The following is a 25,825-nucleotide window of genomic DNA, read 5'->3' as shown; positions in this document are numbered from 1 at the left end:
CCTCAGACTCCCAAGTAGCTGGGATTACAGGCATTCACCACCATGCCTGGCTAATTTTGTATTTTTAGTAGAGTCGGGGTTTCTCCATGTTGATCAGGCTGGTCTTAAACTCCCAACCTCAGGTGATCCGCTTGCCTCGGCCTCCTAAAGTGCTGGGATTATAGGTGTAAGCCACCGCTCCTGACCTAGAAAGGTGATTTTTAAGAAATCGTGGTAAAATACGGCGTAAATTTTAGCATTTCAGCCATATTTAACTGTACAGTTCAGTGGTATTAATGTACATTCACTCTGTTGTGCAGTGATCACCATCCATCTTTAGAAGTCTTTCATCTTGTAAAACTGGAATTCTGTACCTATTGAATCATAATTTCCCATTCCCTGCTCTCTGCCAGCCCCTAAAAACACCCTTTGACCTTCTCTCTTTAAGAATTTGACTACTCCAGGTACCTCATATAAGGAGAATCATATAGTATTTGCCCTTTTGTGACTGGCTTATTTCACTTAGTTTAATGTCCTCAATTTCATCCATGTTGTAGCATGTGTCAGAATTTTCCTCCTTTTCAAGTCTCAATAATACTCCATTTTATGTATATACCACTTTTGTTTATATGGCTTATCTGTCAGTGGATACTTGGGTGGCTTCTGTATTTTGGCTATTGTGAATAATGCTAAACATAATATTTTAAGAATAAATTGGCCAGGCATGGTGGCTCATGCCTGTAATCCCAGCACTTCGGGAGGCCAAGGTAGGCAGATCACCTGAGGTTGGGAGTTTGAGACCAGCCTGACGAACATGGATAAACCCCGTCTCTACTAAAAATACAAAATTAGCCGGGCATGGTGGCACATGCCTGTAATCCCAGATACTCAGGAGGCTGAGGCGGGAGAATCGCTTGAACCCAGGAGGCAGAGGTTGTGGTGAGCTCAGATCGCACCATTGCACTCTAGCCTGGGCAACAAGAGTGAAACTCTGTCTCAAAAAAAAAAAAAGAAAAAAAAAGAATAGATTAAGACCTTGTCTTATTTAAGGAGGCAGAACAGCAATATCAGTTAATCAGGTTAAATATATGGAATAGAGACATTTACATTTTTACCCAGTCTTTATGCAATATTAGAAACAAGCCAAATCTAATTACCGTTAGTTATCGGAACACTTACTTTTCTCCCCCTCCTTTAAACTTTAGATTTTGGTCCTAAAAACGGATTCTCAGGATCTTGTTGCTTCCTTCAGAGTAACAACTGGAACAAGCAATACCACGGCCATTAAGTCAATTGAGTTTGCCCGGAAGGGGAGGTGAGTGAGATCTTACCTTTTTAGGGACAGTTTTAAGAGTGAGTAGAATGCAAAAATACATGGAAATTTGCAGTTTTCATGTATATTAAACTTCTTTAAAAAATGTACTTAAGGTTTTTAGAAACTTCTCTGGTTTTTGAGTTCATAAAATTTCCTGCAGTAGTTACATCTTCCTTATTTGGAGGTTGTCAGGCAGTTACTTTACAGAAAAATAAGTAAATGGTCAGTGCTTAGAACCAAAATGCCTGGCGTATAGTAAGCACTGGGTATATGATAACTATTATTATCATCAGAACTGATGTCATCAAATTCACATTGTAACTGAATATAGCCTATTTACCCTTTTAATTTTGGATGTTATTCTGATAAGGTTGGTTACCTAGTTAGAAGTCGTAGAATATATCAACAGAAATAGGAAATAGGTTGTCAGTAAGAGGTAATAGTCCTCCTATTTTGTTTAGGAACACCCATACATGACTTAGAGCAGGGGTCCCCAACCCCCGGACCATGGACCAGTATTGGCCTGTTAGGAACCGTGCCGCACAGCTGGAGGTGAACATTACCACCTGAGCTCTGCCTCCTGTCAGATCAGCAGCAACATTAGATTCTCACAGGAGCACGGACCCTATTTTGAACTGCACATGTGAGGGATCTAGGTTGTACGCTCCTTATGAGAATCTAATGCCTGATGATCTGAGGTGGAACAGTTTCATCCTGAAACCATAACCCTCCTGCCAGCCTGGTCCATGGAAAAATTGTCTTCCACAAAACCAGTTACTGGTGCCAAAAACGTTGGAGACAGCTGACTTAGAGGATATTAATGTTCAAAATTCTGTTGAATTAAGAAAAGGTTACAGTCAGTGAAGTCTGTAAGAAAGTGATGAAATAACTAATATTTTATACAGATTTCTGAGATTTTCAATGTCATTACAGTAAAAATGACATTTTAAAATGACATATTTAGTTTATTACCTCATTTAGAAGAGTATATGTAAAACAGGCCAGAGGAATGAAGTATTTATATCCATTTCACTGTAAACTTGTGAATTTAGCAAGCTGGTTTCAGTAGAGAGGTCTTGGAACTTAGTTAATATTGACAGTTTGTATATTTTGGGTTTAGGGATACACAGGAAGTATAAAACATACTCCCACTTCAAATTATATTTTGGTTTGGGAGATGACAAGTAGATACATAAATATTCTAGTCTGTTACTTAGATTTTCCCTCAATTCTTCACCAGTTTATTAGTCGTCTTGTAGTACTAAGGAACATATTTCTGACCTCTGGTGTTGATATTTTTATCCTTCCTGTAGTTGCTTTTTAATTAACACAGCAGATCGAATAATCAGAGTTTATGATGGCAGAGAAATCTTAACATGTGGAAGAGATGGAGAGCCTGAACCTATGCAGAAATTGCAGGATTTGGTGAATAGGTATGTATCACAGCCTAGAAGAATATGTGATCATTCATGACCTGGGCTTGAGTTCCAGCTCTCCTTGGTACTTTCCTTGTCCTTTAGGACCCCATGGAAGAAATGTTGTTTCTCTGGGGATGGGGAATACATCGTGGCAGGTTCTGCGCGACAGCACGCCCTGTACATCTGGGAGAAGAGCATTGGCAACCTGGTGAAAATTCTCCATGGGACGAGAGGAGAACTCCTCTTGGATGTAGCTGTGAGTACATTAGGACATTGCTCTTGTTAGTCACATAATCTAAAAAATCTGGAATCTGTTCTTAACAATCTATTTTTCTTTCCTTCACTAAAACTTAGTGGCATCCTGTTCGACCCATCATAGCATCCATCTCCAGTGGAGTGGTATCTATCTGGGCACAGAATCAAGTAGTAAGTATTCTATTTTACTTGCTTTGAAACTAGATACCCTTCTTTTTATCAAAGAACCTTATACATAGGAAGCTAAAAATTACCTTATTTATTTTCTTTTGCGTATGATTCTCGCAACCTAAATTACATAGGTTCATTGCATCTAGTTGCACTTTATTTTGGTGGGAAGGTCTTGGTCCCAAGTTGGTTTTCTGGCTCTTTTCAGGGAGAAGCTCTAGTGAACTTTCTGTTGCTTTTTTCTATTATTTATTTGAGATACATTTTTCTTTTGCTTTTCTTACTTTCAGGTCAGTTTCTGTTTTATATCTTAATTTTACTTTGAACACCTTTAAATTACATTTGTAATCAGTGTACTTACAAGAAAATTTAACATTTTATCTCAAAATTCCTAAAATGAGCAAAGAAGGCAGTGACTCAAAAGAGCTACAGTTAATAACTTAGAACGTTTAAGATAGAAAATACCTAAGCTAGTAAAACTTACAGATACCCGTTTTTTTTCTTATCTGCGAAATTTAATCTAAGAATTGTGAATTCCTTTCATGCTCAGATCTTTCATTTTATCATTAATGTGTAGATTACAGATTATTGCTTTCACGTATAGTTAAGTAGTATATTTTGTTGTATAGGAAAACTGGAGTGCATTTGCACCAGACTTCAAAGAATTGGATGAAAATGTAGAATATGAAGAAAGGGAATCAGAGTTTGATATTGAAGATGAAGATAAGAGTGAGCCTGAGCAGACAGGTAATATTTCTCAATTGCAGACAGGATTTCCTAAAGGGAAAATGATTGCTTTACTTAATATTCTTCATTTGTGTTGTAAATTTATTTCAGCACTTCATCTAAAATGTCCCCTTTCCACCCCACTTTTTTTTTTTTTGAGACAGAGTTTCGCTCTTGTCGCCCAGGCTGGATGCAATGGTGTGATCTTGGCTGACTGCAACCTCCGCCTCCTGGGTTCAAGCGATTCTCCTGCCTCATCCTCCCGAGTAGCTGGGATTACAGGTGCTTGCCACCATGCCCGGCGAATTTTTTGTATTTTTAGTAGAGACGGAGTTTCACCGTGTTGACCAGGCTGGTCTGGAACTCCTGACCTCAGGTGATCCACCCGCCTTGGCCTCCCAAAGTGCTGGCATTACAGACATGAGCCACTGTGCCTGGCCTATGAACCTGGCCTTCTTTTTCCTTTAAGCTTACACAATCTCCACGGTATTTGGAGAGCCCTAATTTATAAGGTGTTAACTAAGGGCTTATTTGGGTATTCCCAGGGCTCAAGCAGCTCTCTTAACATATCATTGTGTATTTCCTGATTAATTGCAGATGACTGAGGACATACATGCAGCACCTAGCAAAAAACTCACCATGCTAAGAGTGCTCAGCTTTTCCCGTGTATTCTGTCACTCTATCGGGAGAACCCGCTCCCGATGTTTAACGTGGGTTCTTTTCTATTTCCTAAGTGTCTCGGCTGGGTTGAGAAATAAAGGGAAAGAGCACAAAAGAGAGAAATTTAAAGCTGGGTGTCCAGGGGAGACATCACATGTCGGCAGGATCCGTGATGTCCCCCAAGCCATAAAACCAGCAAGTTTTCATTAGCAGTTTTCAAAAGGGGAGGGAGTGCATGAATGGGGTGTGGGTCACAGAGATCACATACTTCACAAGGTAATAAAATATCACAAAGCAAACGGAGGCAGGGCGAGATCACAGGACCACCGGATGAGGTGAAATTGAGGTGAAATTAAAATTGCTAATGAAGTTTCCGGCAGGCATTGTCATTGATAACGTCTTATCAGGAAACAGGGTTTGAGAGCAGATAACCTGTCTGACCACAATTTGTTAGGTGGGAATTTTCCTCGTCCTAATAAGCCTGGGAGCGCTATAGGAGACCGGGGCTTATTTCATCCCTTTGGCTTCGACCATAAAAGATGTGGACTGCACGCCTTAAAAGGGCCCGTCTGTAGGCCTACCTTCAGGGTGCATTCTCTTTCTCAGGGATGTTCCTTGCTGAGAAAAAGAATTTAGCGATATTTCTCCTATTTGCTCATGAAAGAGGAGAAATATAGCTCTGTTCCGTCCGGCTCACCGGTGGCCAGTTCAAAGTTACCTCTCTTGTTACCTGAACATCGCTGTTATCCTGTTCTTTTTTTAAGATGCCCAGATTTCATATTGTTAAAACACACGCGCTCTACAAACAATTTGTGCAGTTGATACAATCACAGGGTCCTGAGGCGACATTCATCCTCCTCAGCTTACAAAGAAGATGACGGGATTTAGAGATTAAAGTAAAGACAGGTATAGGAAATCACAAGGATATTCATTGGGGAAGTGATAAGTGTCCATGAAATCTTCACAATTTATGTTCAGAGATTACAGTAAAGACAGGTGTAAGAAATTATAAAAGTATTAATTTGGGGAACTAATAAATGTCCATGAAGTCTTCACAATTTATGTTCTTCTGCCTCGGCTTCAGCCAGTCCCTCCGTTCAGGGTCCCTGACTTCCAACAACATCACTCCTTTGTCAGCAAGAGACGGGTCAAGAGCCTGGGCTCTGAAGTCAGAATGCCTTGGGCAAAATACTACTTAAACTGAATTTCCTCATCTGTAAAATAGGGATAATAATAGTACCTGCTTTTTAGGGTTGTGGGGAGTAAGTGAAATAATTTATGTAAAGCACTTAGTATATGCCTAGGCCATAATAAGCACTAAGATGTTAATTTCCATTACGATTATGACTGATTTTATCTCTTCTGAATTTCTAGATAGAAGCTCCTTAAGCATAAAGATTTGACGTTTTATCCCCATGGTGTCTAACACAGGGCTTTATAACATAGTAAGGTTTGTGTGGGTGAATGCTTAGGATGCTCAATTGGCACTGCCAGTGAGTAATTAATGCCACAGATTATTGACTCCTGAGACACTTGATGGTGCCAGGAATCAGGGGATTGGGAATGAGGTTGGTTTTCTAGTTTGAAAGTGCTGGTCTTCACTTTTGTGATATTAGATAACTTGCATGCCTAATGTGTTTTAGGAGGACCTCCAGGGAAGCAGAATGTTCTAGATTCTAGGGTTACCTTCTGTCAAACCTTCCCAGATTTCCACATAAATTGTTCCTCCTTCCCATATCCTGAGCACATTACACATACCATTACTGTATTAAATGGAAACTGTCTATCTGTCTCCCCAGTTAGACTCTGAACCTTTTACTGAAGAGCTGTTCCCAACTGTTTCTGGGTCATTGCACTATTTTCAGTGCCTAGCATAGGGTGGAAATTCAGCATATATTTGTTAAATGATTAAGTGAAGTGAACTGTTTGATTTTCCTCCTTTCTCTGGAATTTCAGCTTATGAAAACCTTGAAGCTGCAAATAAAAAGCAGTTTTTCACTTCTCAAACATCTCCTGTGTTTCTGTCCTGTCAGGGGCTGATGCTGCGGAAGATGAGGAAGTGGATGTCACCAGTGTGGACCCTATCGCTGCCTTCTGTAGCAGGTGAGCCGGCCCGAAAGGCTGGGCACCTTGGCTACTGCTGCTCCTGGTCTCTGGGGGAGCACTCCACAGTTCCCCGGGCTATCCCTTCAGTCCCGTCTGCTTATTAGCTAAAAGAGATCACTCGTTTGGTGTACAAGAAATCCAATGTAGCCTTTCTTCTCTAGTCCTATTTTCCCTTCACTTCTCCCTGATAGAGAATTTTAAGGAACCACAATAATTTATTTATCCTGTTTATCTTTATCACCAATTTTATCAATTACATTGTCTGATTCTCTTTTTTTCATCTTGGCTTTCTTAAAGTTCTAGATCCATACCTGTTGCTTATGCTTAATATAGGTGATAGAGGAAGGGCTCATGGTTTAAGCAACTATCTCCTCTTTTTTCCAATCCCTTGTCTGATCCTGCTCCAAATAGTGATGAAGAGCTGGAAGATTCAAAGGCTCTATTGTATTTACCCATTGCCCCTGAGGTAGAAGACCCAGAAGAAAATCCTTACGGCCCCCCACCGGATGCAGTCCAAACCTCCTTGATGGATGAAGGGGCTAGTTCAGAGAAGAAGAGGCAGTCCTCAGCAGATGGGTCCCAGCCACCTAAGAAGAAGCCCAAAACAACCAATATAGAACTTCAAGGAGTACCAAATGATGGTAAGAGCTGCATCTTCTCCCTCTGGCCTGACAGATGCCGCTCTCTGCTCCCCAGCTCAATCTGGTAATTTCCTGTTTCAGCGATTTTACCTTAGAGGAATTTTCCCATGAGTCTATTTTATAGTGCTTTACAACTTTATAATGATTGCATCTGTGTTCACTTCTCTCTTAAAATGGAGAAATTCTGCCCTTCAGTACTTTGCCTAAAATGCTGCACTTTAATTCTTCTGACAGCCAGCTCAGAGTTTATTATACCATTCTTCTTTCAAATTTTTCCCCATAGAGTGGTTTTATTAGATATAAAGTACTAGTTAGACTTGGACAATCATTTCATCCTTCCTGCCACCTTTTATAGTCTGACTTGGGAATCCTTTATTATCATGTCTTGGGATAGGTAGGGGTGGATGGGGGTATGCGTTTACTATTGAGCATCCTCCTTCCTCTTCTATTTTTTTTTTTTTTTAGAGACAGGGTCTTGCTCTGTTGCCCAGGCTGCAGTGCAGTGGCGTGATCTTGGTTCACTGAAACCTCCGCCTCCCAGGTTCAATCAATTCTTCTGCCTCAGCCTTCCGAGTAGCTGGGACTACAGGCATGCACCACCATGCCTGGCTAATTTTCGTATTTTTAGTAGAGATGGGGTTTTGCCGTTTTGGCCAGGCTGGTCTCGAACTCCGGACCTCAAGTGATCCGCCCGCCTCGGCCTCCCAAAGTGCTGGGATTACAGGTGTGAACCACCGCACCCGGCCCTTCCTCTTCTCTTTTAGCTAACTGCAGATCACATTTTGCAACTACATATTTTCCTGATGTTATTGATTTCTGTGTCTACTCTGTTTCAGACACTCTTTGGTATATATACCATTGCTGACTTTTACATCAACCCTGCAAGTTGTTTTACCTGCTTTTTAAAGGAGAAAATTTAGGCTGAGGTTATGTGTAAGAGGTTCTGTAACTTGCCTAAAGTCTCACAGGAAGTGGTGGAGTCAGGATTCTCATTCTAGTCTCTCTAATTCCAAAGCCCATTCTCTTTCTGCTCTCACACGCCTCTCTGTGTATGTGTGTGTGCGTGTATGTGTGTTCCTTCTTCTGGCTTGGTTTGATAGTATCAGTGCATCTTTCAGCTACTTGTTCAATTTAGAGTTACCGTGACTTGGCATGAACATTTTAGCCAGGGGTGTCCAATCTTTTGACTTCCCTGGGCCACATTGGAAGAATAATTGTCTTGGGCCACATATAAAATATACTAACAGTAATGATAGCTGATGAGATTTTAAAAATTGCAAAAAAAACTCAATGTTTTAAGAAAATTTATGAATTTGTGTTGGGCTACGTTCAAAGCTGTCCTGGGCTGCAGGTAGCCTGTGGGCCACAGGTTGCACAAACTTGATATAAGCCATGTGTGCCTTTTGACCAAGCAACTATCTCTCATTTAATGGCCACTGTTTTGTAGTCATACAAATAAGACAGACTTTTCTCTTTATAATTATTAATTGATCCGGGACGCAAAGCAACATTCTTTGCTCAAAAAAGTTGTGGTTGGGGTGATGGGACTGGTGTCATGTGGATTCCTTTCCATGCCTGTCTGTCCTACAGAAGTCCATCCACTACTGGGTGTGAAGGGGGATGGCAAATCCAAGAAGAAGCAAGCAGGCCGGCCTAAAGGATCAAAAGGTAAAGAGAAAGATTCTCCATTTAAACCGAAACTCTACAAAGGGGACAGAGGTTTACCTCTGGAAGGATCAGCGAAGGGTAAAGTGCAGGCGGAACTCAGCCAGCCCTTGACAGGTAAGGACACATTGGGAGCACTGTCTGGCTTGCTTCGTGGCCTTGCTTTGTATAGCCCTTGACTATATTTAACTGCAACATTTTTTCCCCCTCCCTTCCTACCTTTTTCCCAGCAGCAGATAATCTCTAATTTTAAGCTGCTGCTAAGGGCAGGCTAAACCGGATTTAATTCAGTGGCTCTTAACCTTGGGTCTGTAAATAGTTTTCAAGAAGTGTACATTCCCCTGATGTTATATGCAAAATATTATGTGAATATTTTTCTGGGGAAGATGTCCATAGCTTTCATCAGATTCCTGTAGGAATTCATGACCCAAAAAAGGGTAAGAACCCCTGGCTTAATTCATTTCTTCATCCCTATTTGCTCTTAGGTTTTTTGTTTGTTTTGTCTCAAATAAAAGAGCCAGACAAGTAGCCAGAAATACAAGCTTGTTTTATATAGTCTTTGACTGGTTCACTGTAGCATCTTTTCTCTCCCTCTTCAGATTGTTCAAATCCCACAGGTAGTGCTTTCTCTCTCTTAGTAGTCCAGAAGCAATAATGAAATTGTTAGTAGTACCATCATGTTAAGGAAGAAGATGGGGTTTGTTTTGGTTTTTAATTTTTTTCCAGTATCTGAAAACAGGAGGAAATGACCAAAAAGACAGAAACTACAGTATCTGTGTAGCATCTTAACACCTAAGCCTTTTGATACATAATATTTGAGTTTTCTCACTTTTATATTACTGAGGGATTTTTATTGGGGGACAGTAAACAATTTCTGTTTCTTACCAAACATTTGTGAGCCTAGGCTAATTGGTCTCTTGTTTAGAAAATGTTAATCAAATTAGAATCCATTTCTGTGTAAACATTGGGCTTTGGATTTTTTTTTTTTTTTTTTGCTTTATATAGAAGTACTGCTTTAGGGCCGGGCGCGGTGGCTCAAGCCTGTAATCCCAGCACTTTGGGAGGCCGAGGCGGGCGGATCACGAGGTCAGGAGATCGCGACCATCCTGGCTAACATAATGAAACCCCGTCTCCACTAAAAATACAAAAAAAATTAGCCGGGCGTGGTGGCAGCGCCTGTAGTCCCAGCTACTCGGGAGGCTGAGGCAGGAGAATGGCGGGAACCCGGGAGGTGGAGCTTGCAGTGAGCCGAGATCGCGCCACTGCACTCCAGCCTGGGCGACAGAGCGAGACTCCGCCTCAAAAAAAAAAAAAAAAAAAAAAAAGTACTGCTTTAGTTAATACAGTATTCTCAATTTTTTTGTGGCTGGTTGGTAGACTCAAAGGTGGATTGATAACGTGTCAGTGGTTGTGTTCAGGCTCCCCCTGACTTTAAAATTTTAATCTAAATGTGTTCAAATGTGATAAGGACTAGAGTGCAAAACAATTCTTTGTTTAATTTATAACTTACATGATTTAATCGTTGTCTGTAAACATGAATTCTCTTACAGAGAAGCTGAAATAGACTCAGTTATTCATCATTTTGAGTATTCTACCTCAAGTTTACTAGATTTTAGACTTTAGTTTTTGATAGCCCAACACCATACCACTGAGTACCAATATTTTTTTTCCGACAATATTTATGGTGGTGCACTGATGGTTACCACCTCCACATTCAACCCACCTAAGGCTGTGTTTGTGTATATATACATGTAATGCTGTGTGTGTGTATTTTTTTTTTGAGACGGAGTTTCACTCTTGTCCCCAGGCTGAATTGCAGTGGTGCGATCTCAGCTCACTGCAACCTCTGCCTCTGGGTTCAAGTGATTCTCTTGCCTCAGCTTCCTGAGTAGCTGGGATTACAGGTGTGTGCCACCATGCTCGGCTAATTTTGTATTTTTTTTTAGTAGAGATGGGGTTTCACTATGTTGGTCAGGCTGATCTTGAACTCCTGACCTCAAGTGATCCACCCACCTCGGCCTCCCAGAGTATTGCGATTACAGGCGTGAGCCATCACTCCCGGCATGTTTGTATATATTGTAAAGTAGCCTGGAGCAGTCATGTGGGCATTGCCAACAAAGATTGCAGACTGACTAGATGTAAGTAAAAACAGTCCTTCCAAGCCCACTTCTTGCACACACTGATGCCACTACAGAAGAAACGCAATTTAAAGTTTAAATAGATTTCCCTGGCCTGGAGAGCTAAAATGTTTTAAGGGTGATTTAAAATGTGGCCAAACATAATTAATTAAAACACTTTAGGACAGTCTTCTAGCTTCTTAAAACCTGTCTATCCCTAATCATGTGCTTTTCAGAAGGAAATGTATGGTAAATAAGGCTCACACCTGTAATTCTAGCAGTTTGGGAGGTTGAGGCGGGAGGATTTCTTGAGCCCAGGAGTTCAAGACCAGCCTGGGCAACATGGTGAGACCCCATCTATGTAAAAGGCAACCAAACAAACAAGAAAAAACCTTGAGCTGGGTGCAGTGGCTCATGCCTGTAATGCCAGCACTTTGAGAGGCCAAGACAGGAGGATTGCTTGAGCCCAGGAGTTTGAGACCCGCCTGGGAACAAAATAATAAAAAAATTAGCCAGGCGTGGTGGTGCACACCTGTGGCCCACTTAGTAACATAGGAAGCTGAGGCAGGAGGATCGCTTGAGCCCAGGAGTTTGATATTGCAGTGAGCTGTGATCACGTCGCCGCACTCCAGCCTGGGCAACAGAGGGGGAGACCCTGTCTCAAACAAAAATAAAATCAGCCAGGCGCAATGACTCGTGCCTGTAATCCCAGCACTTTGGGAGGCTGAGGCGGTCAGAATGCTTGAGCCCAGGAATTCCAGACAAGCCTGGGCAACATAGTGAGACCCTGTCTCTACAAAAGAAAAAAATAAAAAAACAACCCAAAAACCTCAAAGGGGCATTGAGGTATAGTTCCAAGACTTCCACAGAAGGATTACGTCTGCCTTTATTGACCAGCTGCAGTGTGGTTTGGATCTTTGTGAAGGCTGAAAATTGTGGGGAGAGTGATGAAATTGGATATCACAGATAATTCCATTAAAAGTCTGTTTTAGGGCAACTTATTATGTTTTTATAAGGGATTGTTTGGGTGCGGGAAGGGCTTCATCCAGTAACGTGGTCGTCTTGGAGGGCCCTGAGCAGGCTGAGTTAGATTGGTACCTGCTGCTGATTTGCATGTGGCCTATCACGACCACCGAGGGAAACTCTGGCATTTGGAGCTCATATTCTTCCATACCTTGGAGATTTTCAGTAAAAGCCACTATATAGTCATTGTAGATTTCCCACCAGGTATTAAGAAAGGATATCTGATCCAAAACTTCTGAGGCCAAACCATCTTCAAAAATCACTCCAGTTTGATATTTGTATGTGTAGATTCAAGGTTTTGGCCCCCTGCCCCATGGACAACTGCATTTGAGCCAAATCATTCGAAGGCAAGATTATAGTCATAGGCTGTGTTACTACCCAAATTAGATGAATGACAACTGTTTGTTAATATCTGTAGTTGACCAGTTATTGTAGAAACTGTTCCTTAAACTGATTAGCCCTAACAAAGCTACCATAGTCTGTTGTCTGTTTTAACAGGAGAATATGCATTTCAAGGGAAAATTGGCAGACAGACCACTCTAGAGATAATCTGGCCATCTGGAATCTGGGGCTATAGAAAATTCTTTCCTGTCAAATAGCTTGTCAGTGTTGGCTAGCATTAGAGGGCCCACATTCATGTGAACATTTTTCTGTGTGAGGACCCAAAGTGAAGCTTGGTGAGGGTAACCCTCAGCTTGGGACTTTTTGGAAGGACCAGGCTAACATAGTCTGCACTATCTATCAAATGCTTCTTAGTTACTTTAAATACTCTCCAGAGGACAGTCCTGAGACCAGAAACTTGAGATGTGAGCAGAATCACCAGTTTCCTAGTTGTCTGTGATTGCTCAGGGATTGCCCAAGAACTAGGGCTCCTTGGCAGTAAACATCAGTAGTAAAGTGGGACAAAGGTGTGGTCGGTTACATACATGTTCTAAAGGCCTCATGGGATGGTAGACTTGAAGGGGTTGGTGCACACCTGGGTCTGTTGGAGATGGCAAGGGCCAAAGTGAGCAGAGGCGACACTTCTGGGAGTGGACAGGCACCATGCAGATTTCCCTGTCTTGGGCTGCGCTACACCACTGCCCTGGTGCCAGCCCATCACCCCAGGGCTCTGAACTACCTCCAAGTCACTTACTGAATCTGGATTTTTTTTTTTTAATGCTTGGTAGTTTTGTTTTCCTTTTTTCTCTTTTTCCTCTTTTTCTCTCCCCTCCCTCTTTTCCTTCTTTTTCTTCCTTTCCTTGTGAAGACTAATTTATGAATTAGTCTAGAATCGGGGTAGTCTTTCTCACTCTATAGGATGTTATTAGCTAACCAAGGTAGGGTTTGAAATCTTGATTCAGTGTTCTCTTAGGCCGACCTTGATTGGGCTGCTACTGGAAAGTACCAATAATAGCTGGTCATTTTGAGCTGAATTTTCCTACCTATTACATTCCTGGAGATTTCCTTTATGTTGCAGCTAAATAATATGTTTCCTTGGGGGCAGTTGCTGCGTCAGGTCTTTAAATTGGCTGGAGTCTTGGTATTGCTATTTCTGTGTATCTTATCTTGCTCATAGTACTGCTTGCTCTGGTTTTGATTTGTTGCCTGATGCCTCAACAAGCTTTTGTTTTGTTTGGTTTTTATTTATTTATTTTGTGTATTCAGAAGAACAAGGATGGTATGGAAACATGAGCTGCCCTCAGCTAACCAGTGTAAGGCAGCTCATTAGTCATCCTGAGTGCCCATTACTAATGCTGTTGATTAGTGATCAAACCACTTTCTCCTATTATGATTTAGGTTTGTTTAAAATGGCAATGTTGTATTCATTTTTAAACGATTACAACTAAATTGGTCAGGGTACCTGTGGGAATAGTTGTTAAAAATTGCCTTAAAGGGCCGGGCGCGGTGGCTGAAGCCTGTAATCCCAGCACTTTGGGAGGCTGAGACGGGCGGATCACGAGGTCAGGAGATCAAGACCATCCTGGCTAACCCGGTGAAACCCCGTCTCTACTAAAAAGTACAAAAAACTAGCCGGGCGAGGTGGCGGGCGCCTGTAGTCCCAGCTACTCAGGAGGCTGAGGCAGGAGAATGGCGGGAACGCGGGAGGCGGAGCTTGCAGTGAGCTGAGATCTGGCCACTGCACCCCAGCCTGGGCGACAGAGCGAGACTCCGTCTCAAAAAAAAAAAAAAAAAATTGCCTTAAAGTGGTTAAGGCATGATATTGAGTCTTGTGGAGTGGATTTTTCTATCTCAGGAGGTTTTTTAAAGATCAATGCGGCCCGGTGCAGTGGCTCACGCTTGTAATCCCAGCACTTTGGGAGGCTGAGGCGGGCGGATCACTTGAGGACAAGAGTTCAAGACCAGCCTGGCCAACATGGTGAAACCCCATCTCTACTAAAAATACAAAACAATTAGCCAGGCATGGTGGTGGGCGCCTATAATCCCAGCTACTCAGAAGGCTGAGGCAGGAGAATCGTTGGAACCCAGGAGGTGGAGGTTGCAGTGAGCCAAGATCACGCCATTGCAATCCAGCCTGGGCAACAAGAGTGAAACTCTGTCTAAAAAAAAAAACAATGCAAGGAATTCATTGTGATTTATGTTGAAAGAGATCTGAAAAACCGGTGCTAAGTAAGCTTTTAATCTGACTGAACTATGAAAAGTTTAAATTTGATTTTTAACAGCATAACATTCAGTAGAAAGTTTGTATCTCATTGTAACTTCAGTATGTTCTCAGGCACATGTGAATATATTTTTATTGCCAGTTTTCATTTGTGCAGGAACTTTAAAAATCAAAGTTATATAAATGGGTACTTTTGTTTCATAATTTGAGCGATTATTTTTTAACCATTTTACCTTCAGGTGCTCTCTGCCATTCCAAATGACACCTGGGAGGATTTTTTTCACCTTCTTGTCTTTTTACACTTCCTAGTTAATATTTCACAGCAGCTCATTTAAGGATGTCTCTCAGAGGTTGAGCAGCTTCTTGGAATAATCAGGGAAGTGTTCATTTCATTTTACTATTCAGGATATTATTTATCAATCATCGTTGGTGTGTAGCAATGTGGACAGTAGCTCTCATGAACATTTTACCATATTTGGGATTCTAAGGTGATAAGAATGTCACTTAAGGAACTGTGGTGCTGGGAGAAGGGTTTCCTGTTCACTTGTTAATCATTTAGTGACTAATCAATCTTTAAATATATGAAGGGTTGAAAGGTGTGGTACCCTAAACTTTCTTCTCCTCTACTTACTGCACTTTTTGGAATGTTAAACATTATTTGTTAGCACCTTAGAGCATGGTTAGCAGCTTAGAAAAAAGGTAGAACTCTGATCATTGTGCTTTTCCCCCCACCCTTTGGGACAGTACTGAGGAAAGTATTGGGGTGGGGGGTTTTGGATTTGGATTGTTTTGTTCAATAAAGAGTAATTGGGAGTTGGAGTTGGTTATGACTTTTCTTAAAAAGGGGAAATTTCTTGGTCCATGTGTGCTTGTTATGCATCATCCAGCATTCAATATTTCTGTTCTTACAAGTAACTGGTCTAAATTGAAGCTAAAAGAAATCTTTTTGTGTCTAATCTCTTTAGCAGGAGGAGCAATCTCAGAACTGTTATGAAGACCTTTGAAGTTCTTCATTCTTTCCCACTTTGCCATCATGTGGCCTCTGGACACTGTGGTCAGTCATTTGAAAATTGACTTTAATTTAAAACAAAGGCGTGTGCCTCCCACCCAGGAGGTGGGAGAGTGAATTTTATGTTTAAATGAAGAAGTGAATTATGGAAGAAGAGTATACGACCTTCCCTTCCCTTTCAAGCATAAGTCCAAATAGACTCTCAGGAATGAAGATTTGTGAAGACATCAGATAGGAATTTTGACTCATTTAAACTTTGATGCCTAGTTATGTTGCTGGAGAAAAAATACCTGTGTTTTGCTCATCTAACTTTATTGTACCCAGTGTCATTTTGACCTGTCATTTCCTATCTCCCATTTGCCTTCTGTTCTCAATGCATGTCCTCGAGTGACTTCTTATCTGAAATTTTGCTACTGGTATCCTAGGAAAACTTTTGTTGCATACTCTCATTTTAAACTTCTCCTCTCCCCAGTACCTCCTATATTTCCATATTGTGTGCAAAGGATGGGCAGAAAAGAAAGTGCTTGAAAGATTTCAAATTTTCAGAAAGGGAACAATGAAGGCCCTCTCTTCCTCCCATACCACATTTTGCCCAAGAAGCCGGGCTGTAACAATTCAGGGTTTTCCCTTGTTTTCCTCTCATTGCATGTTTCCCTCCAATCTTGGTTCATTGTCATTAATCATGGTTTTTGAAGATAGCTAGTTTTATCCATCTCCAGCAATGAATCATCAATAGTTTATATTGCTTTACCTGTGCTGGCTTCCAGAGATGGAAACAAACCCAGGTGTCTCACCACAAGCTACTTTTTTACTGGGTTGGGGGAATCTATGCAAGGAGTAAAGTAAAACCATCCGAATCAAAGCAGCAAACCACATAGTTCAAATCAAAGATCAAGGTGAATTTTTTGTATCACTGCCTGTGGAAATCTAGCCTCATCAGTCATTGCGTTTTTCCCTTCCTGTACCTGTGCTCCTTTTTCTTACTGTGTTTTCAGTCACTTCCTTTCTGTGAAAGGTTGCTTAGCTTTTTTTTTTTTTTTTTTTTTGACATTTGTTGTTCTTTATATAAAAATAGCAGATTGGATAGATGTGTACATTTGATGTTTGAAATTCTCTGAAAATCCCATTAGGAAACCAGGTGTGAAAAGGGCTCAGTAGCTTCTCTGAATGGCATTTTTAGCTGACTGGAAGTGCTTAACCTGGATTGTCTTTTTTTATCAGTATTTTAAAAGGAGAATTTAAATACTGTGCTTACTGTGAAATATATCAGTTGGTGAGCCGGGCGCTGTGGGTCACGCCTGTAATCCCAGCACTTTGGGAGGCTGAGGCGGGTGGATCACCTGAGGTCAGGAGTTCGAGACCAGCCTGGCCAACATGGTGAAAGCCTGTATCTATTAAAAGACAAAAATTAGCTGGGTGTGGTGGCGCATACCTATAATCCCAGCTACACCGGAGGCTGAGTCAGGAGAATCACTTGAACCTGGGAGGCAGAGGTTGCAGTGAGTGGAGATCGCACCAATGCCCTTTTGCCGGGATGACAGAATGAGACTCCATCTCAAAAAAAAAAAAAAATCTGATATATCAGTTGGTGGATGCTCCTATAGGTAGCCAAACACATTGATTACCTTTTAGATTTTAGGATAGAAATCAAAGTAGAGCACGTCAGTAAGAGCCTCTTTGTCTCACTCCATCATTTGGAACCAGTATATTCAGTAGTCGAAGAAAGAGCTCTCCCTGAGTCAGTTGCAAAATGTCTATATTTTTAGATGCCGCTACTTTTTTCTTACTCGTTTTGAGACTGTCATGAGTTAGACCAGTGGTTGAGATGAGTAGGTGGCTCACTAGACATGTTTTTGTTTTGCAGACATTATATCCATTCCAGTCCTCTGCACTATACACTGCAGCAGTGTGCAAAGTATGGGACTTAGAGGGTTTCTGCCATAATTCCATGTGTGAAGTAGCTTGGTTTCCTCTGCCTGTGCATCTGGATGTTTGTGCTACGTCCACCTCCTAAACTGGCTACTGAGAAAATCATCTTCAGCCCTGTCAGATTGTCTCTGGCGGTAGCTCCTAATAATTATTTATGTTTTGGAATTTTTTTTTCAACTTTTAAAACCTTCTATCCATTTCAATTTGAATTATTTGATTTGTACAATATATGTATATTCTCTTCCTTTTTGTCATCCCTGCCATGCCACCCCCAAAATTTTGTTTTTAAAAATATTCTGGGCTGGGCGTGGTGGCTCACACCTGTAATCCCAGCACTTGGGGAGGCCGAGGCTGTTGGATCATCTGAGGTCAGGTGTTTGAGACCAGCCTGGCCAACATGGTGAAACCCCGTCTCTACTAAAAATACAAAAATTAGCTGGGCGTGGTGGCGGGCACCTGTAATCCCAGCTACTCGGGAGGCTGAGGCAGGAGAATTGCTTGAATCCAGGAGGCAGAGGTTGCAGTGAGCCGAGATTGCACCACTGCACTCTAGCCTGGGTGACAGAGCAAGACTCCATCTCAAAAAAAAAAAAAAAAAAAAAAATTCTGTAGTTTTGTACAAGATGAGACTTAGCCTTGGGTACTTCTTGCTGAAGCTTTAATGCTTTGTAAATAAAATGTTTATTAAAGAACAGGTGTAGATGTTTATTTGTAAACACTGCTCACTTCTGGAACTTTCTGGCCACTTTGCTTTAGTACAAAGGAAAATGTGGTTTCCTTTGTTGATACTAGATCTTTCGGTGTGGAAAGATAGATCTGGATGGGGTAGGGAGTGGACAGGTAGCCTAGATTTCTGCCTCTAGATGAGATTATAAATAAATGATGCAAGCAGAAAAGTTGTTGATCAAAAAGATCATCTAGTAATCATCTGTCTTCCAATTACTTAACTCAGTATAGTTTTGTAATTACTCTGAAGAGGCCGTAGGACTAGGCATTCTGGAGGTTACAAAAATGCATGCTAGGAAGTTCCTGCCTTCCAAGGATCTTTCTTCAAGTCTACGTAAGTACGGTTAAATTCTTATTAACCTTTTTTTTTTTTTTTTTTTTTTTTTGGAATGAAGTAGCTTTAAAATTAAATGCTCATTGTCTCCTAAAGATGTTTCACAAAGTCTATGTAAGTCTTTGATTTTAATGTCAAATTTGAGGGTCTACTTATTAATCTTTTGTGTGATTGAGAACTCCATCTTTGACATCATAGCTGTTTCATAGCAACCTTGACCTAAGTGAATGATGAGCGCTGTTCTGTAGGGTAAAGGGAGTAGGCCAAGAGTCAGGGAGCATCATGCATCTTCTCACTCAAAATATATCTTCGGTATCCTTGGGAAGGAAGAGTGCCTAAAAAGGGGAGAGGAGCTGCCTTTAACATAACGTTAAACATTCTGATTTGAAATGGTCATCTTGGCCCTTGTCTTTATGAACTTCCATTTCTATTTAAAATTCCTTACACATTGAACAGTGTTTCACACTTTACAAAGTGTTCTCATGTACAGTATATCATTCGATGCTCTAAGTGACCTTCCTCAGATAGGCAAGGAGGTCTGAAGTTACAAAGGAAGAAACAGAAATTCAGGAAGGGTAAGTTACTTGCCTCCCAGTCCAGAGTTCTTTTTTTTTTTGAGACGGAGTCTCGCTCTGCCGCCCAGGCTGGAGTGCAGTGGCCGGATCTCAGCTCACTGCAAGCTCCGCCTCCCGGGTTCCCGCCATTCTCCTGCCTCAGCCTCCCCAGTAGCTGGGACTACAGGCGCCCGCCACCTCGCCCGGCTAGTTTTTTGTATTTCTTAGTAGAGACGGGGTTTCACCGTGTCAGCCAGGATGGTCTCGATCTCCTGACCTCGTGATCCGCCCGTCTCGGCCTCCCAAAGTGCTGGGATTACAGGCTTGAGCCACCGCGCCCGGCCCAGTCCAGAGTTCTTAATCCTTTTTATAGGAGGTTTAGGAGCATTGAAATAATTCAAGTTAATCTTCCTTTTTTTAGACTTTAGTATTTGTTTTTATTTGGTGACATTTAACTGGGGCTTTTGAAACCCTTAATTTAGATCCTGGTTTATAGAGGGTAAGGGTAAGGGTGAGGAAGAGCATAACTTCACTATGCATTTGAGGTAATTTGGAAATTTACTTCAGTTTCTGAAGTCTTTTCTTCTTTGTCTTCCCAAGAGGTGGATTTAAAGTCATTAAAAGAACACGAAAACGGCCAGTGCGGTGGCTCACGCCTGTAATCCCAGCACTTTGGGGGGCTGAGGTGGGTGAATTGCTTGAGCTCAGGAGTTGGAGACAAGCGTTGACAACATAGTGAAACCCCGTATCTACAAAAAATAGAAAAATTAGCCAGGTGTGGTAGCCTACACCTGTAATCCCAGCTACCTAGGAGGCTGAGGTGGCAGGATCACTTGAGCCTAGGAGGTTGAGGCTGCTGTGAGCTGTGATCATGTTACTGCACTCTAGCCTGGGTTGACAGAGTGAGGCCCTGTCTCAAAAAAAAAAAAAAAAGCAATGAAAAGAATGAAGATTGGTAAGGTGGTTATTTTATTAACAACGATAGATAGTAAAGCAACACCATTATGTTTTTTTCCTGCCTTGTGGCCTCACCTGTTTATAAGGACTGGACTTTTATTTATTAAGTTGTGTTGTTTTATTGACAATACATGCATCGTATCTTTTGACTTTGAAGGATATCTCATGTCAAAGGAATCAAGTTATGATTTGTAGAGGATTCAGCTGGAATAGCTTGTGGGTGCTGGCTAAGGGTGGCAAAATGCCTGCTGAGACATGAAGATTTTGGCCACTAGTTTTGCCCTTGGGAGCCTGGGGTTGGCCTTCTACCTGCCTTTGGTGGTGACTACACCTAAAACACTGGCCATCCCTGAGAAGCTGCAGGAAGCTGTGGGGAAAGTTATCATCAGTGCTACAACCTGTACGGTCACCTGTGGCCTTGGCTATAAGGAGGAGACCATCTGTGAGGTGGGCCCTGATGGAGTGAGAAGGAAATGTCAGACTCAGCGCTTGGAATGTCTGACCAACTGGATCTGTGGGATGCTCCATTTCACCATTCTCATTGGCAAGGAATTTGAGCTTAGCTGTCTGAGTTCAGACGTCCTGGAGATTGGACAGGAAGCTTTCCGGTTCACCTGGAGACTTGCTCGAGGTATCATCTCCACTGACGACGAGGTCTTCAAACCCTTCCGAGCCAACTCTCACTTCGTGAAGTTTAAATATGCTCAGGAGTATGACTCTGGGACATACCGATGTGATGTGCAGCTGTTAAAAAACTTGAGACTTGTCAAGAGGCTCTATTTTGGGCTGAGGGTTCTTCCTCCTAACTTGGTGAACCTGAATTTCCATCAGTCACTTACTGAAGATCAGAAGTTAGTAGATGAGGGATTGGAAGTTAATCTGGACAGCTACTCCAAGCCTCACCACCCAAAGTGGAAAAAGAAGGTGGCGTCAGCCTTGGGGATAGGAATTGCCAGTGGAGTGGTTGGTGGTGTGTTGGTGAGGATTGTCCTCTGTGTGCTGAGGGGGGGCCTGCAGCAGTGATAGCCTCAAGAACTTGACAGCCTTGCTCCTGAAGATCTGGCTGCCCAGGAAGCCAAGCTAGCTTTTTAGGGGAGTGTTCTGGCTGCTGGTAGTGGATCAGCTTAGAGGGAAGGCTCCCATAGCCAAAAGAATGAGTGGAAGAAATGGAGGGGACAACCTCCTGGGAGCTATGGGCAGTAATCTTAACTTCCTTATGTCCCATGGATCTCTTCCTGATCTTCCCTGCCCATTGGGTGCCCAGGAAACTGCAAGCATTGCCTGTGTTCCCAAGAGTTCAAAGAAGCTTGCATTCATTTTCTACCCTTTATAACCTGGATTCCTCCCCGCCTCCATTTCCCCTCTTCTGAGCTGTGTATTCATGTAGAGGGATGTATTTAGATTTTCTAATGAACATTTTTTTCTTCAATAAAAGTAATTTCACGGTAGCTGTATGGAGACCTAACTTTTTCTTTTCTGCTCTTTAGTTTCTTGTATTTGTTTAAATTGTCCCATAATCAGTCTGGCTTCATTTTCCTCAGGTTTCTTAGAATAGACATTAAACAAATTGTCTGCTTTTGGGGGCAGGGGGTGCAGTGCTTAAGCCTATGACAGGGGTTGTTAGTAATGACATCCGGCTCAGGTCTGTAACCGTCACTGAATATTAACAAATTGCCTGTTCTGCCCAGGTAAATCCCCTGTTTGGTATTAAATTGAATTTCTTGGCAAAACACTAGATTCTTCACCTGGTGGGTTTCCCCTTATTCAGACAGCACCTTGGCTTGCCTCCGCTCCAGTCCTTTTAGCTCTTTCAGTGCCCTGAAGCTTGTATTCCTGGGAAGGTCAAGTATTGGTTTCTTACAGCAGCCAAGGCCCCCAAGGGAGGATTAGTACTTTGATTCCTCCATAGGAAATCCAATCTTAAGACTCTAAGGCCACTTGGACCATGTCTGAGATAATTGGCTTGTGGAACCATCAGGGAAAGGCTCTTGGCCACCAGCTGAGCTACTTCTTTTTTCTTCCTCTCACTTTTCTCTGGCTACAGGAGGTAGCAGAAACCAAAGACCAGTGATTCTCTAGACATGTGTCAGAATCATCTGGATGATCTTGTGAAAAATAAAGTTTCTTGAGCTCTAATCCAGACATTGCTAACTCAGTTTAAATTATGGTCAGAGGATCTCTATTATTTCTTTTACTTTTAACTTGTAAAAATTTCAAACCCATAGAAAAGCTGAAAGAAATGTTTGGTGACCATCCATAGACCTTTTACCAAAATTCACCAGGTAGTAACATTTTGTCACAATTATCTTTCTCAATATAGATTGATTTTGCTAAACCATTTGAAAGCTAGTCACAGACATTGCAACTCTTTACTCTTAAACCATGTATGCATCTCCTAATAAGGATGTTCTCCTCTGTAACCACAGTATCTTTATCACACTAAGAAAATTAATTTCTGGCCGGGCATGGGGTGGCTCAGGCCTGTAATCCCAGCACTTTGGGAGGCCGAGGCAGGCAGATCACGAGGTCAGAAGATCGAGACCATTCTGTCTTACACGGTGAAATCCTGTCTCTACTAAAAGTACAAAAATTTAGCTGGGCGTGGTGGCGGGCGCCTGTAGTCCCAGCTACTTGGAAGACTGAGGCAGGAGAATGGCAAGTTTTTTTGTATTTTTAGTAGAGATGGGGTTTCCCCATGTTGGCCAGTCTGGTCTCGAACTCCTGACCTCAGGTGATCTGCCTGCCTTGGCAAGTTTTTTTGTATTTTTAGTAGAGATGGGGTTTCCCCATGTTGGCCAGTCTGGTCTCGAACTCCTGACCTCAGGTGATCTGCCTGCCTTGGCCTCTCAAAATGTTGGGATTACAAGCGTGAGCCACTGCTCCCAGCCAAGGTTGACCCACTATTGATAGTAAGCTTGATCATTTGGTTAAGGTGGTGGATGGCAGATCTCACCACGGGTGGGTGTGTGTGTGTGTGTGTGTGTGTGTGTGTGTGTGTGTGTGTGTGTGTGTGTGTGTGTGTTTCCCCTTTGTAATTCATAGTCCGTGGTGTGTGTGTGTGTGTGTGTGTGTGTGTGTGTGTGTGTGTGTGTGTTTCCCCTTTGTAATTCATAGTCCGTGGTGTGTGTGTGTGTGTGTGTGTGTGTGTGTGTGTGTGTGTTTCCCCTTTGTAATTCATAGTCCGTGGGGTAATACTTGATGGCAGATCTCACCACGGGTGTGTGTGTGTGTGTGTGTGTGTGTGTGTGTGTGTTTCCCCTTTGTAATTCATAGTCCGTGGGGTAATACTTCATGATTATATGGCTCTCCAAAACTGTTCACATATTTTGGCATCCATTGTTTTTGCCTTGTTCATCATTACACGTTGGGGACTGCAAACTGGCAATTATTTACATTCATCTTACCTATATTAGCCTGCATTTCTCTGTAAAGAAGAGCTTACTCTTTTTACCCTCTTTTTATTTTTGAGGTCTCCAATAGATTCTTCTTATTCAGTGAACTGTATATAATCCATTATCATTTACTCTTTTAACTTTTTAGGTTTAGGGGTACATGTGCCGGATTGTTGCATAAGTAAACTGCAGTTAATGGGGGTTTGGTTTTCTTGATGTTCAAATTGTCCCCAATTTTGGCCAGTAGAAGTACCCTCAGGCAAGCTCTTTTGCCCTTTTGCTGAGGTTTTATTTGACATTGAGCATTTTCTTGCTTCTAGTTCAACATGGTATCAGGTTCACATTTGGACTCTCCTTGCCCCAAACCTGAATCTGGTCCTCTTTCCCCAAGGAACCCTGGTTCCTCTTAGTGTGGGGAGTAGCATTGAGAAACCAAAGTTTGTGTGTTGGGTGTGCTCATTGCTGTTGGGGAGTCATTGCTCCTAGGCTGTCTCAGTGTCCTAGATGTGTATCGTGAGTTCAGAGCATCTTTGTTAAGGTTGTTAGGTGGTTCTGATGTATAGCTAAGGTTGAGAACCACTGACTGAGGCCCAGGCATAGGGAGTCATTTTACTATTGCTCTTATCTTAAAAAAGATCTTAACGTTTTACACACACCCTTACCCCCATTCTGTCTACTTCAGAGGGGATGGATTTCAGAAGACCTGGGTTCTGGTCCTGGTTCTGCTATTGATGGTGTAATGGAGTGAGCTACTGGACATCATCTTTGAAATAGGTGATTGTGAGGATCCAGTGAGATCCTGTGAGGTAAACTGAAGTACTGGACATGAGTTCAGGAATATTATTGATGAAGCATTCAGTACGGGACAACTTGCTGAGACATTCAGGAGATAGCTTGCTGTACTTTAAGCAAGCAGTCTTGACACTAGAAGACCATGAAACAATATCCTACTTTATACGTAATGAACTCAGCATGACATCGCTGAGGAGGGAGGAGGACTGATGGGTAGTCCCATTTTCCAGATGGAGAGACTGAGACCCAAGAAGAGCTAAATAACTTTTCCAGTCCTCTGTTGCAGTCAGTAGTCAAGTATGAGATGGACTCTTGCACAGCTCTGGCATTATAACCCTCTGCATTGGGCTCTTGAGTTTTGACTCCAAGGATGTGAAGGGATTGAGCAGAGAAGAGAATAAAAGATGCCCAGTTGTGTTAGTAAAGCAAAAGCTGTTGAATTCTGTGCAGGTAATCTACCATTGCAGGCTCAAGGAGATGCTGACTGGACTAATATTTGGGATTTAGAGTGGCTGGTGTTCCCACATCCCCTTCGGGGGCAAAGTGGAAGAGATGACCCTTTTGTGATACCATACTGGTGTCCGTACAGGCCCCTTCTGGAGGCTTGCTGTCAGCCTGGGCTTCCGGGCACACAGCTAATGAGTACTGGGGCCTCCACTCACTATCTCCCTCTTCCCTGAAAAAAGCTGGGGGCATAGTCAGCATGGAACCCTACTTGCTTTGCACTGAAAGGCTCAAAACACAGAGCCGTGCAAGTGTATCTTCACACACATCTTCATCTGTAATAAAAGTTTGATAGGCCAGGCACCTGTAATCCCAGCACTTTGGGAGGCTGAAGTGGGTGGATCACCTGAGGTCAGGAGTTCAAGACCAGCTTGGCCAACATGGTGAAACCCTGTCTCTACTAAAAAAATTAGCTAGGCTTGCTGGCATGTGTCTATAATCCCAGCTACTCAGGAGGCTGAAGCAGGAGAATAGCTTGAACCCAGGAGGTAGAGGTGGTAGTGAGCTGAGATTATGCCATTGCACTCCAGCCTTGGTGACGAGAGTGAAACTCCGTCTAAAAAAAAAAAAAAAAAAAAGTTTGATAAATGGTTATTGAATGTGTGAGAAAGTGTGGCTGGAAACTGACTAGTAATTCAAACCCTTGTGGCTCCTGTGAGCCAAGAGTAGAGGCAGCAACCTCGTTCTCACCAGATGTATCATTAACGTCTCTGCAGGGAGACTTTCCTTTGGGCCCATTGAGTCAACACCTTAGAGATGTCTTAAAAATGAGGGAACCTTGAAGCAGTACCATCTCATAAGCATTGTTCACTGCCACTGTATTAGGTAAAGCCAACCGATTCTAGCCAAATGCCTGCTTGTGCTCTGCTTGGACCTGCCTTGAGATCTTGGCCTAATTTTTCCCCCCTCCTGGGACTGAATGAAGCAATATAGACTGTATGTTGTAACTTCGT

General features: G+C 42.3%; 2 protein-coding genes across 10 annotated transcripts in view; both read left to right on the top strand.

Moving 5' to 3' along the window:
* The window catches only part of RBBP5 (RB binding protein 5, histone lysine methyltransferase complex subunit), a 37,668-nt gene extending 19,366 nt beyond the window's left edge, over positions 1-18,302 (top strand). For 3 of the 9 annotated variants that reach the window (XM_065540519.2, XM_074034217.1, XM_005540574.5), the window contains 9 exons: positions 1,185-1,294; positions 2,608-2,727; positions 2,815-2,968; positions 3,067-3,138; positions 3,765-3,882; positions 6,555-6,624; positions 7,039-7,268; positions 8,859-9,050; positions 15,641-18,302. In XM_065540519.2, the coding sequence (XP_065396591.1) occupies positions 1,185-1,294; positions 2,608-2,727; positions 2,815-2,968; positions 3,067-3,138; positions 3,765-3,882; positions 6,555-6,624; positions 7,039-7,268; positions 8,859-9,050; positions 15,641-15,669 (1,095 nt within the window). In that variant the 3' untranslated portion in view covers positions 15,670-18,302. The remainder of the gene's footprint in view (positions 1-1,184; positions 1,295-2,607; positions 2,728-2,814; positions 2,969-3,066; positions 3,139-3,764; positions 3,883-6,554; positions 6,625-7,038; positions 7,269-8,858; positions 9,051-15,640) is intronic. The other 6 variants (XR_012432142.1, XR_012432136.1, XR_012432139.1 and 3 more) reach the window with 6 other exon arrangements.
* Positions 18,303-19,284: 982 nt separating this feature from the next.
* TMEM81 (transmembrane protein 81) lies at positions 19,285-21,632 on the top strand. The gene has a single exon (XM_015448891.4). It carries the CDS (start codon positions 20,440-20,442, stop codon positions 21,205-21,207), a length of 768 nt encoding a protein of 255 aa, XP_015304377.2. The 5' UTR covers positions 19,285-20,439; the 3' UTR covers positions 21,208-21,632.
* The last annotated feature ends 4,193 nt before the right edge of the window (positions 21,633-25,825 follow it).

This window comes from Macaca fascicularis, chromosome 1 (genome assembly GCF_037993035.2).
Source record: "Macaca fascicularis isolate 582-1 chromosome 1, T2T-MFA8v1.1".
Classification (NCBI taxonomy): domain Eukaryota; kingdom Metazoa; phylum Chordata; class Mammalia; order Primates; family Cercopithecidae; genus Macaca; species Macaca fascicularis.
The sequence above is the reverse complement of the archived record's forward strand: the minus strand, read 5'-3'. Positions and strand labels throughout refer to the sequence as shown.